A 25,704-nucleotide genomic window follows, 5' to 3' on the forward strand; every position below is an offset into this window, starting at 1 on the left:
TGTTTACCTCTAGTCCTACCCCTTCCTCTTCCACATTTAAAATAGCAGTCTTAAATATTTGATAAGGTTAGATTCGTCATGCTCATTCTTTGACGGTGGGAAACATTGTTTCTGCCATCCAACACATCCAAACTCATCTTCTTTTGCTTTATTGGATCACTTATCAATACAGATTAAACTTGTATGTGAGGTGAAACGTCTCAAAGCATCTCGACAGTTTACACAAAGAGTTTGATTCTAGGAGCTCGAGTCTTGCCACGGATTGCTAGGTATCCTAGCAATGTAAAGACCAGCCACAAGCCACAAAGAGCACATGCAGCGAAAACGATTGGCACTCCTTGCAAATCTCGATACGAGAGTACTGTGGCTCCATCCGGAATGCAACCTCGGCCAGGACAGTTGAAAACGAGGCCCGTAAATTCGTTTTGTGACCAGCTGGAGAAGGTGTAGTATAGTGGATTGACATATATACTATTAATCATATGTTAGAAAACAGAAACGAGGCATAGCGAACACGTCCTCCGCTTACATCCATCGAAGCCAAATGGGAATGTTTGATGGAGTAACCATATTTCCAGAAAACATTCCAAAGACTATTTAGTCCAGATGATGAGTATAGGACTACGTTGCAGACAATCTGTGCTTGTGCGTTTCTTTTGGGCCATCAACAACCCGCCTCAATCGTTTCAGATACCACCGAGCACACCACCTTCAAATCGCAACTTTGCTTAACAAGGACTACTTACTCGAAGCACTCATAGTAGCCATCACTAGTCCAACTTCTACACTAGGAGCAATAGCTCCAAGTAGATATCCAAGTGAATGGGCAATTAGGCTGAGCAGAATTCCCATTCCGAAATAAATTCCAAATTTGCTTGCGTCTACTTGCAGTCCGACCATGAAATATAGTGCGATTAAGACGATGACATGCTGGATGAAAATGGTAATCAAGTCCGTAAAGTATTTGGAAAAGTAGATTTCAGAAGCCGTGTACATAGATTTGCCTCGTTCTCGAACAATCAAGGCACGTTGCGAAGGGAGAATTCGGACAATGAGAAACAAGCCCATCAGAAAACGTTCCAATCCAAGAAAGAAAAGTATTCCAAGACGGTTGGGAATGGATGGTTGGTCCCTACAAGAATATTTCTTAGTAATCAATTTTTGTGGATTTGAAGACAAGGAGCGTACAGATTTTGCTGCCAAAAGAGCCACCCAAAAAGAAAGATCACTGTGACAGTTTGAATAATCAACACGAGAGTTGTGTCCTTGTCCCGCATAGTATGAATCCAATTGCGACGTGAAAGAATAGTCCATCGACGAATGTTTCTTAAGACATTCTTGAGATGACTAGGGGTTTGAATTTCCCCAGAAGCCTTGAGAGCTTCAACAGGTGGAATGGAGAAAGGTGGGTATATGTTCTGGTTCTTGTGATCACGCCAGTGATTGGTTATGTTCTTGATGGTTTTTGCTCGTCGAGCGGTTGCTGAATGATCTGTTGTGGTGATGTCCAGCAGATAATCCCCTGGATTCGTCGACATTGGAAACGGGAATCCCAATGTGGTGAAATGACGTATCGCATCTGGTATTTTTACATTATTGTGTTATATTGTGAGTTTCGTGCAAGTTTGAATGACACACAGGCAATTAGCCCGAGTGAACTTGTTGAGAGAAGCTTAAAAAGGTATACCTTCAAGATTTCCAGTAAATGCTAGACGACCTTGAGAAAGGAGAATAATGCGATCAAACATGGCGAGGATTTCTTCACGTGGTTGATGAACCACCATCATCATGGTTTTGTTTCCAGATTTGGCAGTCTCCCGAATGGCATCAATCACACGGTAAGCGTTGAAGGAGTCCAGACCAGTCTAAGGCCCAAAACGAAGGTTACCTTGAAACCATTCCAAAACGAAATTCTAACATCATGAGAGCGTGACTTACTGTTGGTTCATCAAAAAACATGCATTTAGGACTGGTGATTAATTCCATGGCAATATGAGCTCTCTTCCTCTCACCGCCAGAAATACCACGGTTTACAGAGTCACCGATAATGGTGTTTTCGCAGTCGTTCAAACGCATCTGGCTGATAACTTCATCAACGAGTTGGAGCTTCTCCTCAGCAGTCATATCTTCCGGTAGCTTGAGAGAAGCAACCAATGTCTATTGCAGTCAAAATGAATTTAGCTTGAATGGTAATAAAAAGGTCAATATGACAATAATTACGTACCAACAATTCTCTGACTGTTAGTGTCTCATCTATCAAATCATCTTGCTCAACATACCCGACCAAACGTTTCCAAGAGTGACGTTCTCGTTTCTGGTTGTTGATGCGAATGTCACCAGTAATCACTCCAGACGTTACTCGACCTGCTAATACGTTAAGCAGCGATGTTTCTATCGCATGAAAATCAAAAAATGTGAATTAATGCGATCCTGTATTAAAGAGATGAAATGGACTTACTGCCTGCACCAGAGCCTCCCAGAATAGCAATCACCTCGCCAGGCCTGGCATCACCAGATAGATTCTTCAATATTCGTTTAGGTTCCTTTCCACGTCCTTTGGGAAGGGCATATCCAACATTACGCCATTGTAGGGTTATGGAGTCCTCAGCAAACTTTTCAATTTTTGATTCAGCAACTTGAACTTCCTTCGCGTAATATGCGGCGCTTTTGAGGGATTCCAAATAGTCTGGCACCCTAGTTGTCTAAGTGGCGGTGGACATTTTAGTGTTTCTCAGACTGTTTTGAGGTGGAATTCGCCAATTAATCCCCCATACTGGAATCCCAGCGGCGATATACGAAACAACGATACAGTCTCATAACTTTTGAAATATTTACCTTGGGTTTGTCTGAAATTGGAGTGCTACTTCCAAGTGTACTCCCTGATGACTTCGTTGACGCCGATGAAGGCAATAGGGCTCTGTTAGAAGACACATTTGAATGTGGTGAGCCAGAGTCACTAGCTGTTGATGGAGGACGACCAAGACTCTATAGAATGTATGCAAATATCAGTGAAAACCACGCAATCACGCACACAGTTGCTATTCATCGGCCAAGGGTTCCAACGATGCCTTTACCTTGGGCGTACTCATTGGCGTGCCTGGCGATTGACTTCCAAGTCCAGACATTGGCGGTTTTGTTGTGGCTAATGTGGGTAACGGTTCTCCGTTCAAAGAAGTAAGTGAATGTGGTGAATTCGAATCAGAGTAGCCCGCAGTTGATGAGGGACGAGCAATATACTAAAAGAAAGTGGTTGATAAGCTGCTTTAATGACGATCCAACCAACCCGTTATCAAAAACAGTCCAATTCCGTCGTACCTGCTGGGTTACTTGAGTGAATGCGGTGGCCGAAATTTGCCCCTTCGCACGCAGGCGCTCTAGAACGGATGCGTCGTTGCTTGCCATAGCCTCTCTGCTCTGGTTTTACTTCGCTTGGTCTGCCTGTCGTCAAAAAGTGTGGTGTGGTTTCGCGAACCCTCAAATCTCAATCAAAAACCAAGCGATCGCCGAGCGACACCCCGCTCAAGGCTTCCAAATTCTTAATAACAGTGTACTATTCTCCTTCTCGTTTATTATATGTACATTGTCTGACTCACTGTATGCAAAGAAACTACATACCACGCTATGTTACGCGCCAGCTAACTTCATGAGTAGATTCTAGGGCAGTAGAGCTTCAGCAAATGACAAGTGCATCACGCGTATGAGAAACATACCTTCAGTGATCCAAACGAATTCACCACATTCAATCCGAACGAACGCAAACCCCCGATAACTATCGAATCTGTACCAAACAGCCTTTGAATTGCATGTACACCAGTCTGCATCATCACATTTGAGGTATATCTTTGCTTGGCATACTCCTCGAGTAGAATGACACTGCCAATGTCCTGTCCAGATTCAACCCCATTTTGTAGCACGTTTGAAAGCACCTCTACATCAGCGAGGCCGAGATTCAAGCCTTGCCCTGCAAGTGGATGTATTGTATGTGCAGCGTCACTACGATACGTTAGGCTCAAGATTTAGCGTTATAATCTCTCTACACAATCAAAGACCACACCTTACCCAATGAGAGCAATCCTAGGAGCTACGTATCTACTAGCATGCGATAATCGCAAAGGAAAGGCAGCTCGGGATTTGTCAAGTACATTCACCACAAGTGGTGGCACAGGACCAATATGCGGCACTCGTTTTCGTCCCCATGCAGACTCATGGCTGAAATCTACATTGGTCGTTCCTTCAGCTGAGATTTGAGAGCATAAAAACTGAACGTCTTGAGGCGGGTTCAGCAGTGCCGTATTCAGCAATGCAACAAAGGCTTCGTCTGGCAACAGTGAAATCCTTTTCGCCAAATCTGTGCTTATTGACCAAACCAGTGAGCAATGATATTCATCGAGCTAGGAAAGCAAATACTCGGTTATTTATACATCGCGTCTCGTGCCAAGAAAGATATCTACGTCTCGTCCAATCTGTTTTGTCAAAGCGACCTGATAGACTTATAGACTTACTGGAAGCAATGCAACGGGACCAGTTGGTAAGAATCTTTGCCAAGCACTTGTGTTTTCAACTGCATCGACTCTGAGGGTTGCTACGATACCACGTTGATCATAGTCGATGGCGATTGTGTCAATATTGGCAAATTGACGCACGCTGGATCGAGTACCATCAGCTCCGATCTAAGAGGCGCAGATGCAAAATTGTTAATATACCGATTCAATACTTGCAAAAACAAGTAGAGAACTACCTACCAGCAAGCGGGTGGTCAAAACTGGTCCGTCCCTGATACAGACTTGTGGCCAAGAGTCAATACCTGTGCCCTTCCTTATTGACTGCACCGACGCAGGGCTGAAGACTCTCACACGCTCAGGTCCTAGCTCTGCTATAGCCTTTTGGAGAGCATGTTGCAAATTCAAGTTCTCAATGACCCATGCAATCGGCGATGAGTCCGAAGACGCATCAAAGCGTACGAATCCTGAACCGGCAGCGTCCCAAACTTGCATGGACGTGTATTGTTTGATACGGGATTTTTCCAAATGCGACCAAGCACCGATTGCTGGAGAGAAAGTTCAATCATGACAGCCATTCGAAGAGGCAAACACGAAGCGTACCTTGTAAGAAGCGAGCAGAAGCAGGAGTGATGGAAAACAGTCGATTCGAGAATGGTTTGATGGATTCCAAAGGCTCAAGTGTAGGGCTTTCGTCAATCAATGACACACAATATGATGTTGGAAGAATGCGACCTAGCAGAGAATGCAAGGTGTAAAATGACGTGAATATTGGAGTCTTGCTTTGATCCAAACTATACCCAATGCACAGGCGAGAGCAGAACCAACGGTTCCCCCACCGACAACAACCACATCGCTGTTCATGTCAGTCTCGTAATATCTGCGATAAAGGAGCTGCGAGGCACATGGGAGAGCTCCTGGTGCAGCCTTACGACTACCAAATATTCGTGAAGGCCGTCGAATCACAATCATCTTGGTTTTAGATTATTTACGTGATTTTGCGGATTCAGCAGGTACATTGCAGGCCGAAGAGTGACTTTAGATAGAGAAATTTATCGGCGGAAATGAAAACTCTACGCTGCAGGTCGTGTCCGCCAAATCAGTCTTCAGATCGCAGCAACATGTCCTGGAACATGTCCAAATTCTCCCAACACAGAAACGACAACAGAGCATGTCACATATTCTGAAACACAAGTCGTGGCATGTGTATAATGCCAAGAACGTAGAGAAAGTACGAAAAGATGAAGCTGCTGCTCAGGAAGAACAAGACAAGAACGATGCCAGAGCTCAACTAGCCGTATGTACTGGTTTTGTCATCTAGTTCGTTTCTGAAACTGAAAGATTGTTCATCCTAATGTTCTAATCTACTGACCTATTGTAGGAGCAAGAGCGTAGGATAACGCTGCTACGACATCAAAAACAAGATCGTGAGAAGGTTGAAGATGACCATCCTGCTGATCAACAATCCAAGAAATTAGAGCGCTTTCAACTTTTTGATGAGCCTACTGCTGTAAGAACCCAATGCGGAACACGGCTTACTCTCTGTCTATGACTGCTAAATCAAATTCAAACTCTCAGTCTGGTGCCAATCTTGAATATGAGGACGAGAAGCGCAAAGAAAAGGAAAAGCAAGACCGTCAGTATACAATGTACCTCGGACAACTCAAAGATGCACCTACGAAAGCTCCGTGGTACATGTCTAACGATCCAGCACTGGTCGAGACCAATGACGCCAAAGACGAGGAGAGGTGTGGAAAAGAATCATTCTGATAAAAGCTCATCTGACTGAACCCTTACATAGAATGAAGAAGGAAATTGCAAAGCACCAGAGGGAGGATCCTATGGCATCCCAAATCAAAAAGTCATCATCTTCTTCCAAGAAACATTCAACAACTTCCTCGCCGTCTTCCTCGTCAACTGGTAGTCAGTCATTTGACATTCAAAGACTTCGGGAACTGAGGCTGAAACGTGAGGCTGCTGAACGGGTCAAAACCAAAGTTTTGATCAATACGGGCAAGCCGCCAGAGGATGTAGTGAAGCACGGGGAGGACACACGCTTCTTCCACTCGCAATTCAATCCAGATCTTGTCAGAAGACCAGTAGACAGACCACCTGACAGAAAGAGAAGGCACGATGGTGACGAGGGAGCACCTTCTGGTCGATCATCACAAAATGTGCGCTTCAGTTAAATTATGTCCGTCAAATAGTATACATATATATACGTTGCATCATTCACTGTAAAAAGATGACTAAGATTACATTCTTTGATATACATTCAATATACAGACTACAATCTGTAATACACTCCACATCTCAGAATCGGTCTAGTCGAGATTTGAGGTCAATTCGACAAGGAGCTGCCAATCCGAGGGATTGTCCAATACTACTGAACGTTTCAAGGCAGCTATAGCCTCGTCCTTTCCTATTTGTTCATCAGTTAAATCAGTTGGTCAAACACTCGTCTGAATCATACACTGGAGCAGGCAACAAACCAAGCCTTACGATTCAAAGCTATGCAAGCTCGCGCCATGATTTGAAATGCATTATACTAGGAGGATAAAGAACATTAATATCAACGTTGACATTCAATATTGCAAGGAGCCTATGATCTTGCAAGAACCAAAAAGTGTAGTAGATAAAGATGCTGTAATTTGTAAATACTTGCATTATTTGGGTCCATTTCAATAGCGCGTTCAAAGCATTCGATTGATCGTGCATATTCACGTTTGTTATAGAATCCAACACCAGCACGAAACCATCCCAATGAGTTACGTGGTAGAGTTCCTACTCTCAGCAGTAGCCATTCTTCTGAACTTGGTTGGGCATTGTTTGATGAAGTAGCGTCATTGCCAGCACCAGTGTTGAGGGTGATTTCAGGTTGGATTTGTGAGGTCGACCGGTCGTCAACAGCCGCCGTAGCCATGGATTATAACGTGCTCCTAGATTATAAATGGAAATGGCTGTCGTTCGTCGCTGATCCGTATCGTACTGAACGTCTGCCTTTATGCTTTGAATTTCTTGCAGAAAGTGGAAGAAGAGGACAAACGCACCATTACAAGCGACAAAGGTCGTGCAAACGCGATATAAATACTGGCTTGTGGTGATTTCAGTATTGTAGGGATCAATCTTACAGTAGAATTACTTTTCAAGTGGATATCCAACGAACAAATTCGAATTGTCGGACGAGGCCCAGTTGCAAATGCAGTTAATGTCTGGCCATCTTGTAGTTTTTATCGGATCTTCGGTACCAAAGAAGGAGGGCGGGCGTGGCAGGCACCCAGCTCTGCGTACCACGACTGCCCCGAAGCGTTGCAAGGTGGGCAGCAAACCATATGATAACCCGTCGCTCGTAACGGACCTGAATGACCGCAAATAGAGTCCAGGCTCCCAGACCCTACTGTCGTTTTTTCTTTTTTTGCTGCCTCTTCAGCCAAAACTGAAATAGCCAAACTTGCTGCAACCCCAATCCTAGAACCAAAATAGCAAACGGCAAGTTCTAATCTTGGGACGAAGATCGATTCAGTTGATTCTTCTCACAACCTCCATCGCATCCTGTAAAGCACAATGTCCCAGAAAAAGTCTGTCGTTGGTTCCTTCTTTGCTCACAAGAACGTCCTAATAACTGGAGCTACTGGCTTCGTTGGCAAGGTGAAATTCACTATAAAGTTTGTTGTTTATTTGTTTCCTCGCCGTCCTTATAATCTAAAGCTGCAGACCGCACTGACACTGCCTTCCTTGTATAGGCTCTGTTAGCAAAAATTCTGCGTTCGACCGACGTTGCCACTGTGTACGTGCTGGTCAGAACTAAAAAGAATACGGAACCAAAGGAACGTATCGACAAGCTTTTATCCTCTCACGTCTTTCTGGACATTGATGCTGAAACTCGCACCAAAGTGGAGTGCGTGGCCGGTGATATTATGGAGTCAGATTTGGGCTTGTCGCCACAAGGTCGAGCTCTATTGTGCAAGGAGGTCCACGTAATCATCAATTGTGCTGCTATTGTTGCTTGGAACCGCACTCTAGATCAATACATACGCATGCATGTGCTCGGCATGCAATTGTAAGTCAAATGAACTCTTTAGCCAGTCTTTCAAGAGACTAATCCATCCTTTTTATAGTTTGGTTGAGCTGGCACGTGATTGCAAACATTTGCAGTCCTTGGTCCACGTTTCCACTGCATTCACGAACTGTGAACGTCGGGATATTGTCGAGAAAATCTATCCCACCAACAACAACTACAAAGAAGTCTTGCATATGCTCGATACTATGTCTGTACAAGAGCTGGAAGCCAAGAAGACTGAACTATTGGGTGACAAATACAATGCGTAAGTTTGTCGAGATCTGCCCGTCGGCTGTAGATGCCCTGTGGCAATCTTGTCTTTCATTCAATGCTTATTTTTTCTTTGCTTGGCTGTTTCGATTTTGTTGTTTCTAATTTAAATCGCCCTAACTCTCCAAAACATACTAGTTACTGTTGGTCGAAAGCTCTTGGTGAGGAACTGTTAGAAGCCGAACGAGGCAACATTCCATGCTCTGTTGTACGCCCTTCAATAGGTAAGAGCCTAGAAGGTGTGAATTTGTTGTTTGTAACGAATCTGAACCTGACAAAAATTTGTCAAAACAGTTACATCAAGTTATCGTGAGCAGCCGGGATGGGTGGAAGGACTTCAAGGGATCACTGGTGGTAAGTGGTTGGCTTAATCTTATTCATCCATTGCAATGCTATTCATCTATAGCGTGCCTGACTAATCGTCGTCCATAGGTATTGTCGGTGGAGGAACTGGTTTGTTACGATCGATCTGGGGTGACGGATCAATAATAGCAGACATCATTCCGGTGGATATTGTCGTCAACACTACTCTAGCAGCAGCTTACCGTACTCACCGAATGTCACCAAACAAATACGAAGTAGCCGATGAAACCGCACATCCTACTCCAGCACAATCGGAAGTTGATTTGGAGCAGGCTGCCACTCGTGTGTCGGAAGACCAACACTCTCTAGCATCCCGTGCCAGTCTTCAACCCTCCACATCGTCTGACACTGTAGTAGATGACATGACTCCTATGATTATCTACCACTGCACATCTGGCAAAATTCATCCCATAACTTGGGGCGAATTTCTATGTACCAACATGTTGGAGGCACGTAAACACGGAGGGGTCAAGTACTATCCCGAAATCCGTCGCCCCAATTTCACAATTCACCGATCGAAAGCTATCAACAATGTGCATGAATTCTTCGGCCACAAATTATTCGGAATGGTCTTAGATCCCATACTAGTTATGACTGGTCGTAAACCAATGTTGAAGAAGACTTATGCCAAGGTATGTTTGCTCTTTCTCATTTAGCAGATTGTCATTTTGTAACTCTTCTTGTAGTGGAATGAGGTTAAGGGAGAACTCGAGAAAATGATGACTGTACAAGGACCTTGGTTTGTTGACAACTTTTTGGCCCTCATTCATGAAGTTGGCGATGATGAAGCCTTCTTTATGGATGTCTCTCAAGTAGACTGGAAAGAGTAAGTCTCGTTCGAACTTAAGCCGCATTTGGCGTCTTGATTTCTCAGTCTTCCAACTATTACTGCAATGAACTAATCAATCTTTACACGTAATAGATATAGTATTGAGTACGCAAGGGGAATTCAAAAATACATCATGCCGCCACGTCCCGTGAAGAAAACAGCAGGGAAATCCAGTGGCAAAAAGTCATCTCCTGTATCATCACCTTCAGCACACACGCCTCAAATCGTTGACTGAGAAAATATAAAGAAATAACTTACAATGCACAGTAAATACGGACTTCATAGAATCCTGTTTCCAAGTAAAAGCCGGAATAATAGAAATACTTATTTATACGCTTTCTGACTGTCGCAAGTTTTCAGGCGTTCGACATGGGAACATGCACGGCAAGAGACAAGAGAGGTTGTCTTTATATTTACAAAAGAGGTGGCAGCTCAGATTACAACCTACAATGTTGGATCTATCGTAGACGATTGTGATTGAGATGCCTTGGGTATAAAGTAGACGTTGGCTGGTATCTCGTCTCGTCTCCGTTCAAACATTGCTTGCACGGTATCGATATTACTGTATGGGTTGAATGGGCCAGCAAATGGATCTCTACAGAAAAATTCGACCAGGGAAGCCATATCTTCAATTTTGGTCAATTCCACATTAGGTACCTTTCGTTCAAGTGCAATCATTGCTTCTTGAACGATCTAGGTATGGATTTTCGATGAAATGGAAGTGAGTTTTTTGCGATATGTGTTGGATGCGGTGCGGCAGGCAAAAGCCAAGCGAGGACATCGTTCGAGAAGGCTTACTCGATTCTTTAGTGACAAGTCCCCAAAATGGATTGCCTTCCAGTCATGAGTGTTGGTGAATGAGACGTGTTTTGATGCAATGGATTCTAGTTGCTCTTCCACATGTTCCCGGCTACAATGAAGCGTAAGGTAGAGTAAATATGCGTTAGATCAAAGTTATTACCATTATGAATACAATATGTACACTTACGATAGCATTGATGGAAGGCCTTGGCTTAACGTGCTGTTTGTCCGAGGCAGCAAGCGAACATGTTGCGTACGGACCATAGCCCTCGTAGGTGCACTTTTTATGAGCCTTGGTAGCATTTGTAGTATTCTTACCATTCCTCCTAAGCTCGGTTTTTACAGAATGAGCACTGGTTCACACTTTTTTTTTCTAGATCTACCAAAACTAACAATGACCGGTCGCTCTAGCAAAGTTGTCAAGGCCGGAGCCAAAAAGAAGTCCAAACCGATCGCATCTTCATTGCCATTAGATGAGCTGAAAGTGCTGGCCAATGAAACACGGCTTCAAACTGGAAAACTCAACAACATAGTTACGCTGTTACAACTGGCTGAAACTGTAAGTGTGCGATACTATTTACTAGTCTGGATTCTCTTTCTAATCATTCTTTTCTTTCGTTTGTAGTCATCTAATGTCGAATCAGCTACGGCCTGCATCATGTATCTCGACATTATCTTCGCCAAGCTCTTACCCGACTTGAAGACAGCCTCTGCCTCTCCAGCCGGCGCAAACCTACAAGTCAATCAGTGGCTTAAAGAAAACTACAAACTGTATTTGGATCTACTCATTGTGCTTCTCTGCCGAAAAAAGGCTATTTACCAAGTACGCGCAACAAGACAAAACGGAACTGTACTCATGTTTCCTGAACGCTTTGTTTTTCAATAGACACTGAGCTGGAAGCTTCTTGTGAAGGCCCTAAGCCTGGAAACCGAGTTATCCAGTAATCTGTCAAACTATGTCTTTCCGAATGATCTCATGATGAGAATCGTGCAGACTTTTTTGTTTCACTCAGCACCAAGCTCAGAACTCGTCGACGCTATAGCTGAAACGGCCAATGAGTTCGACGATGTCCGATTTTACCTGTATCGTGATCTTTCGTGAGTACACAGTCGATGCGCTCTTTCTTCAACAATTTCTCTCAATTTCACCTCACCTTAGACGAAATTTAAGTCGTTATACATCCCAAGAATCAGCATTAAAGGGAAACGTATGGCTTTGCGTTTTGGTTATAGCATCCGAGAGATCTTTTTAACCTGTATCAAACACAGGTTTTGATTAATCCAAAGTTCCTCATCGAGCTGATGGCCCGTATTAAGCCCCTGCCAGCTGAAGGTGATATCAATGTCCTTTGTACAAAGTTTAAAGGTATGAATCGTCGTCGGAGAACAAGTTTCACAGTCGTTAGTCTAACCCTTCTAACCTGTAGAATCCGCAAAATCCATACAGAGTCATTCAGCACACAAGAAACTGTTTGGAGAATGCTGGTTAGCATTGCTAAGAGTCCCGATGGATGAGGACCATCACAAGCTGGTTCTGCAGACCTTCCATTTGCATGTCATACCCAACATGCACGAACCAGTTTTGTTGGTGGACTACCTCACTGATTTGTACAGCTCAGGTACGTTCAGAGGATTTCCTGATTGAGAGTCAAATTTTCAAAGTCTCAAGCTTTGTATTCGACAGGTGGCATTGTCAGTGTGCTGGCTCTCAATGGTCTATTTCTCCTGATATCAAAACACAACCTGTAAGTGTCTTCTCTAAAATGAGATTGACAAAATCAGCAATTCAAGCTCCTCTCTTTCTCGTAGGGATTATCCAAACTTTTACAAGCAGCTATACGCTCTGGTACAACCCGAAAACTTTAGAGTAAAGTATTGGTCAAGGTTTTTCAGATTACTCTCTACCTGTTTGACTTCCACGTAAGCAAGTGTTGCTGGATTGTCTGAAACGGAAACTCGTCGAACTCAGACCGTTTACATTCTTCTAGACATGTGCCAGCGTACTTGATTGCTGCATTTGCGAAGCGGCTCGCTCGAGTTTCTTTGGCAGTTCCTCCTGCTGCTGCCATGGCGATCGTAGCCCTGATCTACAATTTACTCAGAAGTCATCCGTCTTGCATTGTGTTGGTCAACAGAATTTCCTCACACAACACTGGTGTCGAAGGTATACCTTTCAGATTATAAAAGCTACAACCAGCGTAATGTGATATGTCTCAAATTTTTGCCAAATACTTAGACAAATACGACCATAATGAAACAGACGCGGCCAAATGCAATGCTCTTGAAAGCAGCTTATGGGAGATTCACGCCCTGAGAAGGCATTACTGGCCTGATGTAGTGAGACTGGCTTCCATCCTGGAATCTAGTCTGACAAAGGAAGCCTACGATATCGATGAGTATATTAACCGGAATCTCACGATCGAGTCATATCAACGTAAATCTTTGAAAGAAGAATTAGTTGTCGAGCAAATGCGACAACCTCAACAAGCTGCGTTTGATGAAACGACATGGAAGGGATGGGCCTTGTGAATGGTGTCTTTTGTAAAAATAATTATAGAAACACGACATATTCAGTAAAAATACATTCTTGTCGTGCTGTTACTACCCCACTACAGTATGCTCGATATGTTGTCAATACCGGAAGACCTTTCTCAACCTCTTCATAAGGCTCTGTGCCGACACATCTGCGGTTTGTATTGCATCGGTGTTCGTTTCATCTGCTGCATCAGTTTTGGCCTTAATGGGTACCCTGCTTTGCTGCCCATCAGCAACAGCAGCATTCTTGGCAGCGTATTCCCGCAGCAAAGCCCAGCCATCCTCTATATACTTCATACCATCCACCGGTTTCATGCTTTTATCTTTATAAAACACTTTGACTGTCCGATTCTCACCAACCACGTCGAATGGTTTTCCACTCGTTATGTCTTTGACAAATGTCCCAATGCGTTGATATGCTTGGAGGGTGTTGGCTGGTTGCATAACGAGATGGAAGTCGTGAACATAGTCCTCATAGATCTTAAACACATGTTGTTAATTCGAGTAGTAATTGTGAAAAGCGCACAGCGGATAACAACACTACGCAAAGTCTTACCTCCAGACTTATTGGCGAGTGCTTGAAGGTCTCAGCCACCCAATAGATACTTTCATCCCTAAATAGCTCTACTTCACCAATTTGGATCAAGGTGGGGCAGATGGGACGATTTACGTCTTCAGTGGCAAAAGATGGAGATACATAAGGGTGCTTGAAATACGAATTGTCTGGAATGTAGACGTGCTGCCGGTTCTCATGACACCAGATAGGATCTATCGGATTCTTTGTAAGATAGTCCTATGGTTAAGTGAAGATGAGAAGTTTGTTAACAATGAAGAAAACGAGGACTCTGTTAACGAATGAGCCTTTAGATCACTGATTGCACGTTTACCCAGACTCGGTTGATTTGCACAGACGGCATGGAGCTGGTTAAATCCAGTAAGGGACAGATCCCCACCAATCCAGCTGGAAGCGGGAACTGATCTGGATGATCTCTAATGTATAACATGGTCCCTCTGCCCATTAAAAAGCAGTGAGAAGTCGATGGCAAATGGCAATTTCAAATGACAATCGTGCATTTCCACTAACATTGCCAAACCTCCACCAGCACTATCACCACATATCACGATTTGAGACGGGCTGTAACATGGAGACTTCCCGTCCGTAGGACTGATTAAGTGCGAATAGGCACTAAGTGCATCCTGAAGCGCACATGGGAAGGGAGATTCCGGAGCTAAACGATAATCGACCGATAGCACTCGGGCTTGAGCAAAATGCGCTAGCCTCCATGTTATACCCCGATAGCACTTTGAGTCATACACTATATTGCACAAACGTTAGCAACAAAAACTGCGTCCAATGGGCACACTTTTAACACACAATAGTAGCCTCCTCCATGCAGAAAGAGTATGATTCTAACAAGTGGATTGTGAGATTCTTGTTGCAGGAGACAATGGTCGAAAACATCTGACCTTGGAGCCGGCTGGTCATGAGGAGTGTCCAGTGCTTGAGGATCTTGGATCCATTCCACGTCAACGTCCCCATCGACTTTCTCTTTCTCTTTTGTACTTTCAATAGTCAAATCTTCTCGTCGAGGTATGACTCCTCTCTGAAAAATGATACGTTTCGGGGCCTTCTTGGCTGTGAGTGGTCACAGGATGCAATCAGTTATATTTGACGAGGTTCGTTCTGAATTGTGACATTTCTTCGTACCTCTTGGAGCAAGCTTTCTAGCCCTCTTTACCGACGTCCTATAATAGCCCAAAAGGGTTCTTGCAGTGTAAGTCCGAAGGAACTAAGATGCAAGATGCGGTTCAAATGTCGGTTTTAAGCCAGCAGATTAGTCTCAAACCAACAGATCCATGCGTCAGCGTGAGGAAGCATACCCAAGAAAGTTTCCAATTAGGGCGAAAGGCCTTCTCTGTTGCTTGCAATAGCTCTTTTCGAGTCAGATCACTGAATGCGTTTCCAGGACCAAGGCAGGCTACTTTAGCATTCTCAGATCTCATCCCGCCTAGATGTAAGCGACTCTTCTTGGATCAAAGCTTCTTATCCGCAGATCGAAGCTAAATTGACTGAGGATCTTTCCTTCCTCCCAAACTTCTCTATATTTGTATACACACTACTTTCGTTTTGTGGTCCCAAAGCTCTTGTAGTTTCAAAACAACCGAGACAGATGAAAGGCATACAATGGTACAAGAAGCTGCTTATTTTGGCTTTAGAGGGTGCAGATCGACCAAAGGCGTGCGTTTCGCGTTATTGTCAAACCCCACGAAAATAACGCACAATTGACCCTATAGATTGCACGATATTAATGATTAATCACTTATTTTAGATGGTATCTGGTATCTGGCGTTCTCCCACGGCTGTCATTCCAAATCGCAATTTCATCCGAGCGAACGAAGAGTAATTTTTGTGTTTTTTCAAAGTCAGCAACATCAACAACGAGAGCAAACAAGCAACCATGGCTTCCCAAGCATACCTAGAAGAAGAGCAACGCATCTACGACCTCGAGATCCAGCAAGTCGAAAAATGGTGGACTAGTGCTCGCTTCAACAAGGTCACCCGTCCTTATTCAGCAGCTGACGGTGAGCATTTTCTTTGTCTGTTTACGGAGGGTTATGAAGTTGGCTATGTCACAGACGCTCATGCTGTGACTTGTTCGGGTCTTGAATTGGGTTATATCCCCAATGCTATCATTCGTCTTGTCTTGAATTGGGTAGCATCATATTTCTATGCGCTTATGCCATCCTTGTTACTCCTTGTACAGTCGTCCAAAAGAGAGGGACTCTCAAGCAGACCTATCCTTCAGACCAAATGGCAAAGAAGCTATGGACCATGTTGGAGAAGAACAAGGATGCCAAAACTGCTACCTTCACTTACGGAGCCTTGGATCCTGTACAAGTAACTCAGATGGCAAAGTATCTAGAAACTGTCTATGTATCTGGCTGGCAATGCTCCTCCACTGCTTCTACTTCAAACGAGCCTGGTCCCGACCTCGCTGACTATCCCATGGTAAACTTTTTTTTCAATGACACGTGCTTGCATACATTTTCAAAGCTATTGGGGGACAGGGAGTGCTAGATTCGACATCGCTCATTCACTTCTCAATGTCTCTTGTATCTTTCATCTTCTTATCAAAGCAATTGCAAAACTGACAACAGTGCAACTGAATGCTTATATGCCTTCATTCAACCTATAGGACACGGTGCCGAACAAGGTGGAACACTTGTTTATGGCTCAATGCTTCCATGACCGAAAACAGCGTGAAGACAGATTCACAATGTCTGCTGCTGAACGAGCAAAAACTCCATTGGTCGATTACCTCCGTCCTTTGATTGCCGACGCTGACACTGGTCATGGTGGTATCACCGCTGTAGTAAAACTCGCAAAAATGTTCGTAGAACGAGGTGCTGCTGGTATTCATATAGAAGATCAAGCTCCTGGTACAAAGAAATGTGGGCATATGGCTGGCAAAGTATTGGTCCCAATCTCAGAACACATCAACCGTCTCATCGCCATCCGTCTCCAATTCGATATAATGGGTGTAGAAAACGTTATTGTAGCTCGTACCGACGCAGAAGCCGCCACCTTGATCACTTCCAACATTGATAGACGCGATCATCCATTTATCGTCGGAACCACAAACCCTAAACTATCTCCACTAGTCTCTGTATTAGATGCTGCTCAACTCTCTGGTAAAACAGGTGCTGCATTGGCCGCTGTAGAAGAAGAATGGACAAACTCGGCTGGCTTGATGACTTATGGTGAAGCTGTCGTCGAAGCTCTGAAAAAAGCTGGAAAGGAAAATATGGTTGCTTCCTTCTTGGCCAAATACGATCACATGTCCAATGAAGAATCTCGAACCTTGGCCAAATCAATGGGTGTCGATCCATTCTGGAATTGTGACGCCTCTAGAGTCCGTGAAGGCTACTTCCAGGCCAAACCATCCACTAAATGGTGTATTGCTCGTCAAGTCGCTTTTGCCCCATATGCAGACCTCTTGTGGATGGAAACAAAGTATCCAATTTATGAGCAAGCAAAGGAATTCTCAGAAGGTGTCTTGAAGGTCCACCCATGGGCTAAATTAGCATACAACCAATCGCCTTCCTTCAACTGGGATGCGTCTGGTATGACCGATCAACAGATGAAGACTTTCATTGCTGATTTGGGCAAGTTGGGCTTTGTTTGGCAATTCATCACTCTTGCTGGGTAAGTTTTTGAGTTTGCTGTTAGTATGCACTCTATAGGTAGTTTCTGTATATGAGACATCTTCATTCGAAATCGTCACATGCCCAAGTCCCTCGTCATACACGTTTATTTCTCAACTCTTTCCAACCCAAACAACTCGAATAGATTACACTCGAACGCTCTTATCTCGGAACACTTTGCCCGTGACTTCTCACAACGCGGCATGCTGGCTTATGTCGAAACAATTCAACGACAAGAACGTAAGAATGGTGTGGATGTCTTGCAACACCAGAAATGGTCTGGCGCAAACTACTATGACAACATGATCAAGAGTGTCCAAGGCGGTATTGCCTCAACTGCTGCTATGGGCAAGGTAAACATCTGTTTCTCCTGTAAATGTTTTGTGGCCAACTCACTCACAGAAACTTGAATGTAGGGTGTGACTGAGGAGCAATTCAAGCATTAGAGAGAATGGCATCACTCACCTTTATTTTGCTCGCTGATATAATAGTTTGTTAGCAATAAATCCCATTTGGCTCAATTCTTCCGCTTTTGTGCTTGTTTCTGCTCCACTTGTTTGTCCTCTATGATTTTGACAAATGAGTTGGGAGAATGTAATGTATTTTTTTGGCAAAATCGTTGTCCTAAGCTACTACTCTACGTTTAAAATACAAAATATCGTTACGGCGTCAACATCAAGCATCAGCTTCTTCAGCTACTTTGCTCTTCTTTTTCTTTTTCTTTGGCTTCTCTTCTTCAGCTTCACCATTTGCAGATGCCAGTGCTGGCACTTCTGGGGCTGCGACTTCCGCTTCTCCGTCTTCAGCAACCTTTGATTTCTTCTTTTTGATTTTCTTTGGAGGTTCTTCGGTTGATGCGGCTTCGGGCTCTGGTGCCTTTCGCTAGGTAGAATGGAATTGAAGTTAGGTCTGACAGGTACTGTTTATCAAGTTTTGAGACGCAATCCATACCTTTTGAGCGGTGCTCTCTACAACAGCTTCAATTTGAGTGTGGGCCAGACTATTGACATGTCCGGCCACATTCATGCCGGTGGCATAGTCGGTATATCCTTTGGTCCAAGTATTGGGAGTATCTTTAGTTGCTCGTCCAAACTTGTCCAATTTGCCTTCTTTAATCATTTTCTTTTTTTCTTGAGCCTTTGGACCTAGACCCCATCGACGAGGATAGGTATCACGTTCCATAATGACTCGTTTTATCTTGGCGACAATGCCGTGGTCACATGTTGCCATTTCTGCGGTGGACATTTCAGCGATACCAAGGGCGATGGCCTCACCCTTTGTAGTCATCAACACCACTTCTTCTGTTATATCAATACCAGATTCATATCGCAGTAAACCAGGAATCATGAGTTTGGCACCATAACATATAGCATTGACAGCAGAATCTTTGACTACTATTCTTTTGTATGTTGTAAGGAGTGATTCAAGTGGTCGAATGACTCGTCTTAGATATGATTCTGAAAGCAGTGTAGAGAAACGAGTCAGATGATGAAGATGTGAAGAGCAACTATCCAGACCAACGAGTACTGATTCTACGCGAATATTAAAACAACATACCATCTTTGCTGTTATCCAACACCCATTGAGCATCCAAGACATCGTGCATCGTCACCATTCCATCCTTGAACAGAAAAGTCAGTATACAATAAGAAAGGGCATTTTTACTAGACAAGACGTACATCTTCAGACGTGGCACCAGATCGGACTCGTCGAAGTTCTTGCATATGACCTCCGACACCCAGTAGCAGGCCGAGATGTACACATAATGTTCTGATGTAAGTTCCAGCTTCACAAGACACCCAAAATACGGCAAGATGTCGTTCATTGTTAAACTCGAGTAGCTTTTGTTCATGGATTGTTCGGATTCTGAGTTGTCGTTTGACGGCAGAGATGAGAGGGGGACGTTGGAATAGAGCTCCTGTTAATGTTTCCAGTGCCTGAATGATTGTGGTACCGTGAATATTGAACGATATGCATAGCAATTAGCAATTAACAAACCTGAGAGAGTTTTCGTTCTGATTCGATAGCATCATGTAGCCTTAATACACAGACATATTCCTTTCCGGCACCTTGCTGCGACTTTACCAGCCGAGTGGCCCGATCCACACATACAATCAAACAGCCCGTTACTTTTGGATCCAGAGTACCAGAGTGACCAGTTTTGTCGACTCGAAGGATACGTCGAATCCAAGCTACGACTTCGTGTGAACTTGGATTGGCTGGTTTGTCGAGATTGATGACTCCGTATCTAGCCGGTATTGAGAAGTTTAGCTTAAAATTCTTGATGAAGGCCAGCCCAGCGACGAGTTTTGTTCAAATGTTGGGTAGGAGGACTAACCTGACATAGTTGTCTATATCACGCTTCAGTGGTGAAGTTCCATTCGGTATGGGCGTGTAATGGCCCGTCCTTACATGGAGCTTGTCATAGTTCTAAGTTTGATTTGTGTCAGTTTGGCAGCAGAGTGATGCGAGCTCCAAGCTTGCAGTACGCTTCAATATCCCGAGTCGAAATGCATGGTCGACACATTTTATAGACCGTCTAGATGATGTCTAGGTGCCCATCTTGTCGCTTTGCCATGCATCGCCCTCGTCCAAGCTGGAATCGATTTTTTTTTTGGACCTACCTTTAAGAGCAGAGGCCACTTGGATGTGTCGAGAGATGGAGTGACAGAAGTTGGCTTTATTGTGTATTCTGCCTCCTTGTCTTCAGCATTCTTGACCTTCTTCTTGCTCGCAGTACTCATCTTTGGGGTTTCAGTTGTTGATGAGCTCTGGCAGAAAAAAACAAAGTAGTAAATTTCGCGTCATGGTAGAAGATCAAGGTCGAACAGGCAAATTATAGCGTGAAATATCAATTATGATATCGAAACATATCGCATTAGAGTCTGCTACAATGTGTTGCCAACAAGGTAATATTTGCAAACAGAATCAAGCAGTGCTGCTGCGATGAAATTGGATTGTCGTTCTCGAGTAATCGCGACGTGATCTACTAGCCGGCAAGCTCTGTGGGCCATTCTTCGTTCAGTCTTATCGGAACCAACGCCAATTTTGCTCGTGCTAGCTAGATTGTGACAAAAGGCAGCAGTCAACAAGACAAGCGCTACAAACTGTACTAACATAGGCAATTGAATAGGCTGCGACTCTAGGATGCATCATGTCAGCTGCAACGGGTCCCATCTCTCCTCCAACAAACGGGAAATTAGACAACAAGGAGTCTGAATCCAGCACCAAATCAAACCAAGCTACTGGAATACTGACTATCCATAGTGTACATGAACATAATGAGGCATCTGCTGCTGTTACCACTACCGCACGGCACTCTGCCGAACAATCTCATAGCACTACAAACCATCCATCACATGAGGAATCTTTGAACGACGCTGAACTCACCAGTCGCTATCTAGACGACAGAAGGCATGAAGCTTGTGCTCGCCCAATGTCTGCTTCGGCTATTGCTCGCAATACTACCTCATTCTCTACTCCACTTCATCTACAAATGACCATCCAAGAGTAACTCGTCTTGATCGTGAATGTCGTGATATCTACTCTTACCATTACTTCTTTTCTAGTTGGCGAATGCGAGAGAGACTTAAAACTGTGTCAGGTGCTCTGGTCCTGTGTCTCAACATTGGCGTGGATCCACCGGATATTGTAAAAACTTCACCTTGCGCTAAACTCGAGTGTTGGGTCGATCCATTCTCCCTTACTCCAACACGTAAAGCTCTCGAACAGATTGGTCAAAACTTGCAGGCTCAATATGAAGCTTGGCAGCCTAGAGCTAGATATCGTCTGTCTCTAGATCCGTCCGTAGAAGAAACTAAGAAATTATGTCTGAACGTCCGCAAGAATGCAAAGGAGGAACGAATCCTCTTCCACTACAATGGTCATGGTGTACCAAGACCCACTCCTGGTGGCGAAATCTGGGTATTCAACAAGCAATATACTCAGTATATTCCTGTTTCTATTTATGACTTGCAGACTTGGCTCGGTTCACCCTGCATCTTTGTATACGATTGTAAGTTTCCATCTACCCCGACCAACCATTCTTCCATCCAGTACTTATTATGCGCTGCACAGATGATGACGAATGACCATCACAATACGAAAATCTCACCTTTTGCCCCCTTTCTTCGTTTAGGCTCGAATGCCGGAAACATCTTAATTGCATTCAATCGATTCGCAGAGCAACGTGATACGGAAGCTCAACGTCAGATTGATGCTGCTGCTGCAAACCCTTCAAATCCACCACCTGTAAATGTGCCTCTGCCTTACACTCCAATGAGGGAATGCATACAATTAGCAGCTTGTCGTCCAACCGAAATGCTGCCAATGAACCCAGACCTCCCAGCCGACATGTTTTCATGTTGCCTGACGACTCCTATAGAAATAGCATTACGCTGGTTTGTCGGCCAAAATCCGCTACTTACAAACATCACCATCGATATGATTATGAAGATTCCAGGCAAATTAAATGATAGAAGAACTCCTTTAGGTGAATTAAACTGGATCTTCACAGCAATCACAGACACTATCGCCTGGAATGTCTTGCCCCATGACTTGTTTAAAAAGCTATTTAGACAAGATCTGATGGTTGCTGCTCTATTTAGAAACTTTTTACTAGCTGATCGAATAATGAGATTTTATAATTGCACACCCGTGTCTTCGCCTGAACTTCAACCGACTTTTCAGCATCCACTTTGGCAAGGTATGTGTTCTTTTGTATGTCAAAAGATGCAACTCCAAGTCATCCCGTGTTTAAAATCATCTTTTCGCTTGATTTTTCACCCACTTGTTTCATGTAGCTTGGGATCTAGCCGCTGATATGTGCTTATCACAGTTACCGGCGCTCTTGGCTGCTCAAGATGGTGGTCCTTCATATGAATACAAGACATCCACCTTCTTTGCTGAACAATTGACAGCATTCGAGGTCTGGTTGTCCAAAGGGCCGATATCTAGCTCAGCACCCGAACAGCTACCTATAGTGTTGCAAGTGTTGCTCTCGCAAAATCATCGTCTCAGAGCTTTAATGTTATTGTCTCGCTTTTTGGACTTGGGACCATGGGCAGTTAATCTGGCTCTATTAGTCGGAATCTTTCCATATGTATTAAAACTATTGCAATCTCCAGCCGCAGATTTGAAGCCAGTTTTGGTCTTTATATGGGCAAAAATCTTGGCTGTAGACAAGTCTTGCCAACAAGATTTGCTCAAAGATAATGGATATACCTACTTTATCAATATTCTTACTACAGATTCAGCCATGCCTCCAATACCCAACTTGTCTGAACATCGAGCCATGTGCTCATTTATACTATCTGTATTCTGCCACAACTTTAGATCCGGACAAGTCGCTTGTCTCCGTAACGAGCTACTTCCTGCATTAGTACCACACCTCTCTGATCCTGATCCATTATTAAGACAGTGGGCTTGTCTATGTTTAGAAAAGCTATGGCAGGGCTTTGGTGACGCCAAATGGGCCGGCATACGCGATAATGTACATGAAAAACTGTGTAGTATGTTGACTGATCCAGTGCCAGAAGTACGTGCAGCTGCTCTCTTTGCTGTTGGAGCTCTCATCGGTGATTTAGACAAAACCGAACAAGTAGCCAGTGCAGAGCAATCCATAGGCATCGCCATTCTAGCAGCTACCGGTGACGCTTCACCTGTATGTAGAAAGGAACTAGTAGTTGCTCTCTCTCGCATCGTACAGGAGAACGTATCCAAATTTGTAACGGCAGCGTACGAGTTGATTGAAGAGGACCGTAGGAGGATTCCTCCAGTTAAAGGAACCAAACTAAATGGTGGCTCTGTAGATCGAAAGACAAGTGATTCTCTGTATAGATTGACTGGTGCATCGTCGGTGTATGCATGTCTATGGAAAGTCCTGCTGAATTTATCAGTAGATCCCTTTCCAGACGTCGCGGAACTGGGTTGTCGCGTGGTAGATACCGTTAATTTAAAGCTCTTGTCGTCGCCATTAGTAGAATCTCCCAGTGCCGTGTTGGCATCGGCACTTCCATCACCCACAACACCCAACCGACTGTCTTCATCGTCGACCGCCACAACTCCGACATCTCCTTCGCCACAACCGAAAATTGCACTAGCTAATGGTAGCTCTAGTGTATTAAATAATTTCATACCTAAACAGCAACAGCAAGATTTACGTCGGACGTCGTCTTTCGCAAATACCATTCGTAGTCTAACGGGATTGAAGACAACATTATCGTACGAAAATATAGCTGCTGATGCTGCCGCACAAAAGCATGTCGGACAACCAAATGGTGACCGTAGACCATTGAGAGCTGCTAGTGTCGCTTCAGCTTCATATACATCTGTCATGTCAGTCAACACGAATACCGGAAATCTACATATTGGTGCCAGTAGTAGTCTTGGCTCACCCATAACACGAGAAAAGTCGCTTGATGGAATTAGTAATGCTGGTAGTGACAAGGAACTAGGTATACCGCTTCATTCGTCATTTTTCGAATGGAGTTGTGAATACTTTGCTGAGCCACAGTATCGGTTACCAGAGATTGAAGAACCAGGCAGTATCCGATATACAGAAAGAATGTGGAGGCGGTCTAGGAATGAAAAATTGATTGCTGAAACCGAGCATGTGCGACGGGTGGCGCGTAAGTATTTCGTCGCGTTTTAATATGATGATGAGATAATCAAATAGTTGATACTAAAGTCTCATTTCTCCATTTGTAGCTCATCATCGATTCGACGAGATTATAAATGTCTTGCATTCCGATCCAACACCAGCCGCTGTATTGACGTTTCATCAGTTTGAACCCCATGTAGCTGTAGCAGACAATCAAGACGAAGTAATTATATATTTATGGGAGGAAAATTTACGGCTGAATATCATACAGAATATGAATCCACTTGGTTCACGTATTACCTCATTACGATTTATCAACGAGGACGACAATGGAATGCTCTTGATTGGATCAGGTAATGGCCTGATGTGTTTTGAGGGTTTTTCCACCAAAATTTATACTGAAACTTGTTTACTATCGTTTCCAGATGAAGGAATCGTCAGGATTTATCGCAATTATGAGCACATGGGCTGTCACGAACTCGTTACTGCTTGGCGAGCTTTGACGGATTTGCTACCCAGTATGAGAGGTAGTGGACTTGTTACCGATTGGCAACAATCTACTGGCTCATTATTGGTATCGGGTGATGTGAGGCAGATTCGTATTTGGGACGTAGAACGCGAAGCATGTGTTCAGGTACACCTTGAGTGGTTTTCAATTACGGAATATATGGCATTGAATGATAATATCACTTACATTGTACGCACAATCATATTGCAGGATTTGCCAACGAAGTCTTCGGCTTGCATTACATCTCTGACCAGTGACAAGACAGCCGGTGATTTGATTATTGCTGGATGTGGAGATGGAAATATACGGCTTTATGATCGTCGTATTAGTTCCAAAGATGCGTAAGTCATTGATATAGATCAATTTGTCCAAGTTTTTGCCGGACTGAGCATGAAGGAAAAAGGGCTCATAGTTTCCATTGCTTAGACATGTTGCCATGCTGACGGACCATCAAAAATGGATTGTCAATGTGCAATTGCAAGCAGGCTCCAATCGTGATGTTTTGTCTGGTAGTCAGGAAGGAGATATTCGGCTGTGGGATTTAAGACAACGGAGATGTACAAGAACTATCGAGCCTTTCCCAGGTCAAGAGCTCACCGCCTTGGCTATTCACGATAACGCGTCTCTTATAGCTTGGTATGTTCAATATTCAACAATGTATAGCTCGCAACCTATCTAACTCTTGTATCTCGTCCTTTAGTGGAAGTGGTGCCCATCAGCTTCGAGTGTTCAATACACAATTCCAACCCTTAGGACACTTGAGATTACATGACAGTGGCTTTTTAGGCCCGAGACCTGGTCCTATCTCTTCGATCGCATTCCATTCCTATAAACCGGTTCTGGCCGCATCCTCAATAACTGGAGGTTCAGTAAGTTGTTGTTTGGGACTGAAGTTAGAACTCGTAGAAAGCACTAACAATTTCTTCGTTACATAAGGTGACTGTATTTGGACAACACGACCCTCTGGCTCATTATCACCACTAGATCGAATAATTGCAAATGATTTTGAAATCTAAATAAATCTTCGCATGT

General features: G+C 43.9%; 10 protein-coding genes across 10 annotated transcripts; 5 read left to right on the forward strand and 5 right to left on the reverse strand.

Annotated features, from left to right (window-relative positions):
• Positions 1-218: 218 nt before the first annotated feature.
• On the reverse strand, positions 219-3,402 carry SmJEL517_g02928 (uncharacterized protein; the record flags this gene model as incomplete). Its single annotated transcript, XM_031168856.1, has 11 exons — positions 219-471; positions 530-593; positions 747-1,132; positions 1,189-1,579; positions 1,688-1,865; positions 1,939-2,157; positions 2,225-2,391; positions 2,459-2,702; positions 2,836-2,985; positions 3,075-3,236; positions 3,316-3,402. 11 exons carry the CDS (start codon positions 3,400-3,402, stop codon positions 219-221), a joined length of 2,301 nt encoding a protein of 766 aa, XP_031025115.1.
• Positions 3,403-3,624: 222 nt separating this feature from the next.
• On the reverse strand, positions 3,625-5,471 carry SmJEL517_g02929 (uncharacterized protein; the record flags this gene model as incomplete). The annotated part of the gene is made up of 7 exons (XM_031168857.1): positions 3,625-3,654; positions 3,711-3,993; positions 4,060-4,391; positions 4,503-4,670; positions 4,743-5,047; positions 5,103-5,234; positions 5,300-5,471. The coding sequence occupies 7 exons, from the start codon at positions 5,469-5,471 to the stop codon at positions 3,625-3,627; spliced, it is 1,422 nt and encodes a 473-aa protein (XP_031025094.1).
• A 199-nt stretch (positions 5,472-5,670) lies between these two features.
• On the forward strand, positions 5,671-6,688 carry SmJEL517_g02930 (uncharacterized protein; the record flags this gene model as incomplete). The annotated part of the gene is made up of 4 exons (XM_031168858.1): positions 5,671-5,796; positions 5,881-6,009; positions 6,078-6,247; positions 6,301-6,688. 4 exons carry the CDS (start codon positions 5,671-5,673, stop codon positions 6,686-6,688), a joined length of 813 nt encoding a protein of 270 aa, XP_031025073.1.
• A 135-nt stretch (positions 6,689-6,823) lies between these two features.
• SmJEL517_g02931 (uncharacterized protein) lies at positions 6,824-7,422 on the reverse strand (the record flags this gene model as incomplete). Its single annotated transcript, XM_031168859.1, has 2 exons — positions 6,824-6,921; positions 7,161-7,422. The coding sequence occupies 2 exons, from the start codon at positions 7,420-7,422 to the stop codon at positions 6,824-6,826; spliced, it is 360 nt and encodes a 119-aa protein (XP_031025072.1).
• A 641-nt stretch (positions 7,423-8,063) lies between these two features.
• On the forward strand, positions 8,064-10,256 carry SmJEL517_g02932 (uncharacterized protein; the record flags this gene model as incomplete). The annotated part of the gene is made up of 8 exons (XM_031168860.1): positions 8,064-8,147; positions 8,243-8,559; positions 8,618-8,824; positions 8,968-9,053; positions 9,124-9,183; positions 9,262-9,824; positions 9,879-10,018; positions 10,115-10,256. The coding sequence occupies 8 exons, from the start codon at positions 8,064-8,066 to the stop codon at positions 10,254-10,256; spliced, it is 1,599 nt and encodes a 532-aa protein (XP_031025059.1).
• A 960-nt stretch (positions 10,257-11,216) lies between these two features.
• Positions 11,217-13,351, forward strand: SmJEL517_g02933 (uncharacterized protein; the record flags this gene model as incomplete). The annotated part of the gene is made up of 10 exons (XM_031168861.1): positions 11,217-11,381; positions 11,448-11,645; positions 11,709-11,920; positions 11,982-12,030; positions 12,092-12,188; positions 12,250-12,441; positions 12,507-12,567; positions 12,632-12,742; positions 12,811-12,986; positions 13,059-13,351. The coding sequence occupies 10 exons, from the start codon at positions 11,217-11,219 to the stop codon at positions 13,349-13,351; spliced, it is 1,554 nt and encodes a 517-aa protein (XP_031025058.1).
• Positions 13,352-13,453: 102 nt separating this feature from the next.
• On the reverse strand, positions 13,454-15,361 carry SmJEL517_g02934 (uncharacterized protein; the record flags this gene model as incomplete). The annotated part of the gene is made up of 8 exons (XM_031168862.1): positions 13,454-13,837; positions 13,914-14,150; positions 14,245-14,368; positions 14,442-14,673; positions 14,733-14,767; positions 14,825-14,993; positions 15,066-15,147; positions 15,239-15,361. 8 exons carry the CDS (start codon positions 15,359-15,361, stop codon positions 13,454-13,456), a joined length of 1,386 nt encoding a protein of 461 aa, XP_031025055.1.
• Positions 15,362-15,816: 455 nt separating this feature from the next.
• SmJEL517_g02935 (isocitrate lyase) lies at positions 15,817-18,009 on the forward strand (the record flags this gene model as incomplete). Its single annotated transcript, XM_031168863.1, has 5 exons — positions 15,817-15,940; positions 16,123-16,367; positions 16,555-17,564; positions 17,709-17,916; positions 17,980-18,009. The coding sequence occupies 5 exons, from the start codon at positions 15,817-15,819 to the stop codon at positions 18,007-18,009; spliced, it is 1,617 nt and encodes a 538-aa protein (XP_031025054.1).
• Positions 18,010-18,238: 229 nt separating this feature from the next.
• Positions 18,239-20,307, reverse strand: SmJEL517_g02936 (uncharacterized protein; the record flags this gene model as incomplete). The annotated part of the gene is made up of 7 exons (XM_031168864.1): positions 18,239-18,445; positions 18,515-19,020; positions 19,121-19,184; positions 19,243-19,500; positions 19,562-19,811; positions 19,902-19,993; positions 20,188-20,307. The coding sequence occupies 7 exons, from the start codon at positions 20,305-20,307 to the stop codon at positions 18,239-18,241; spliced, it is 1,497 nt and encodes a 498-aa protein (XP_031025057.1).
• A 410-nt stretch (positions 20,308-20,717) lies between these two features.
• SmJEL517_g02937 (uncharacterized protein) lies at positions 20,718-25,656 on the forward strand (the record flags this gene model as incomplete). Its single annotated transcript, XM_031168865.1, has 10 exons — positions 20,718-21,073; positions 21,133-21,578; positions 21,702-22,268; positions 22,366-24,192; positions 24,272-24,517; positions 24,590-24,798; positions 24,883-25,013; positions 25,099-25,308; positions 25,373-25,541; positions 25,609-25,656. The coding sequence occupies 10 exons, from the start codon at positions 20,718-20,720 to the stop codon at positions 25,654-25,656; spliced, it is 4,209 nt and encodes a 1,402-aa protein (XP_031025056.1).
• Between the last annotated feature and the right edge of the window lie 48 nt (positions 25,657-25,704).

The sequence above is a fragment of the Synchytrium microbalum genome (assembly GCF_006535985.1).
Source record: "Synchytrium microbalum strain JEL517 chromosome Unknown SmJEL517_scf0014, whole genome shotgun sequence".
Classification (NCBI taxonomy): domain Eukaryota; kingdom Fungi; phylum Chytridiomycota; class Chytridiomycetes; order Synchytriales; family Synchytriaceae; genus Synchytrium; species Synchytrium microbalum.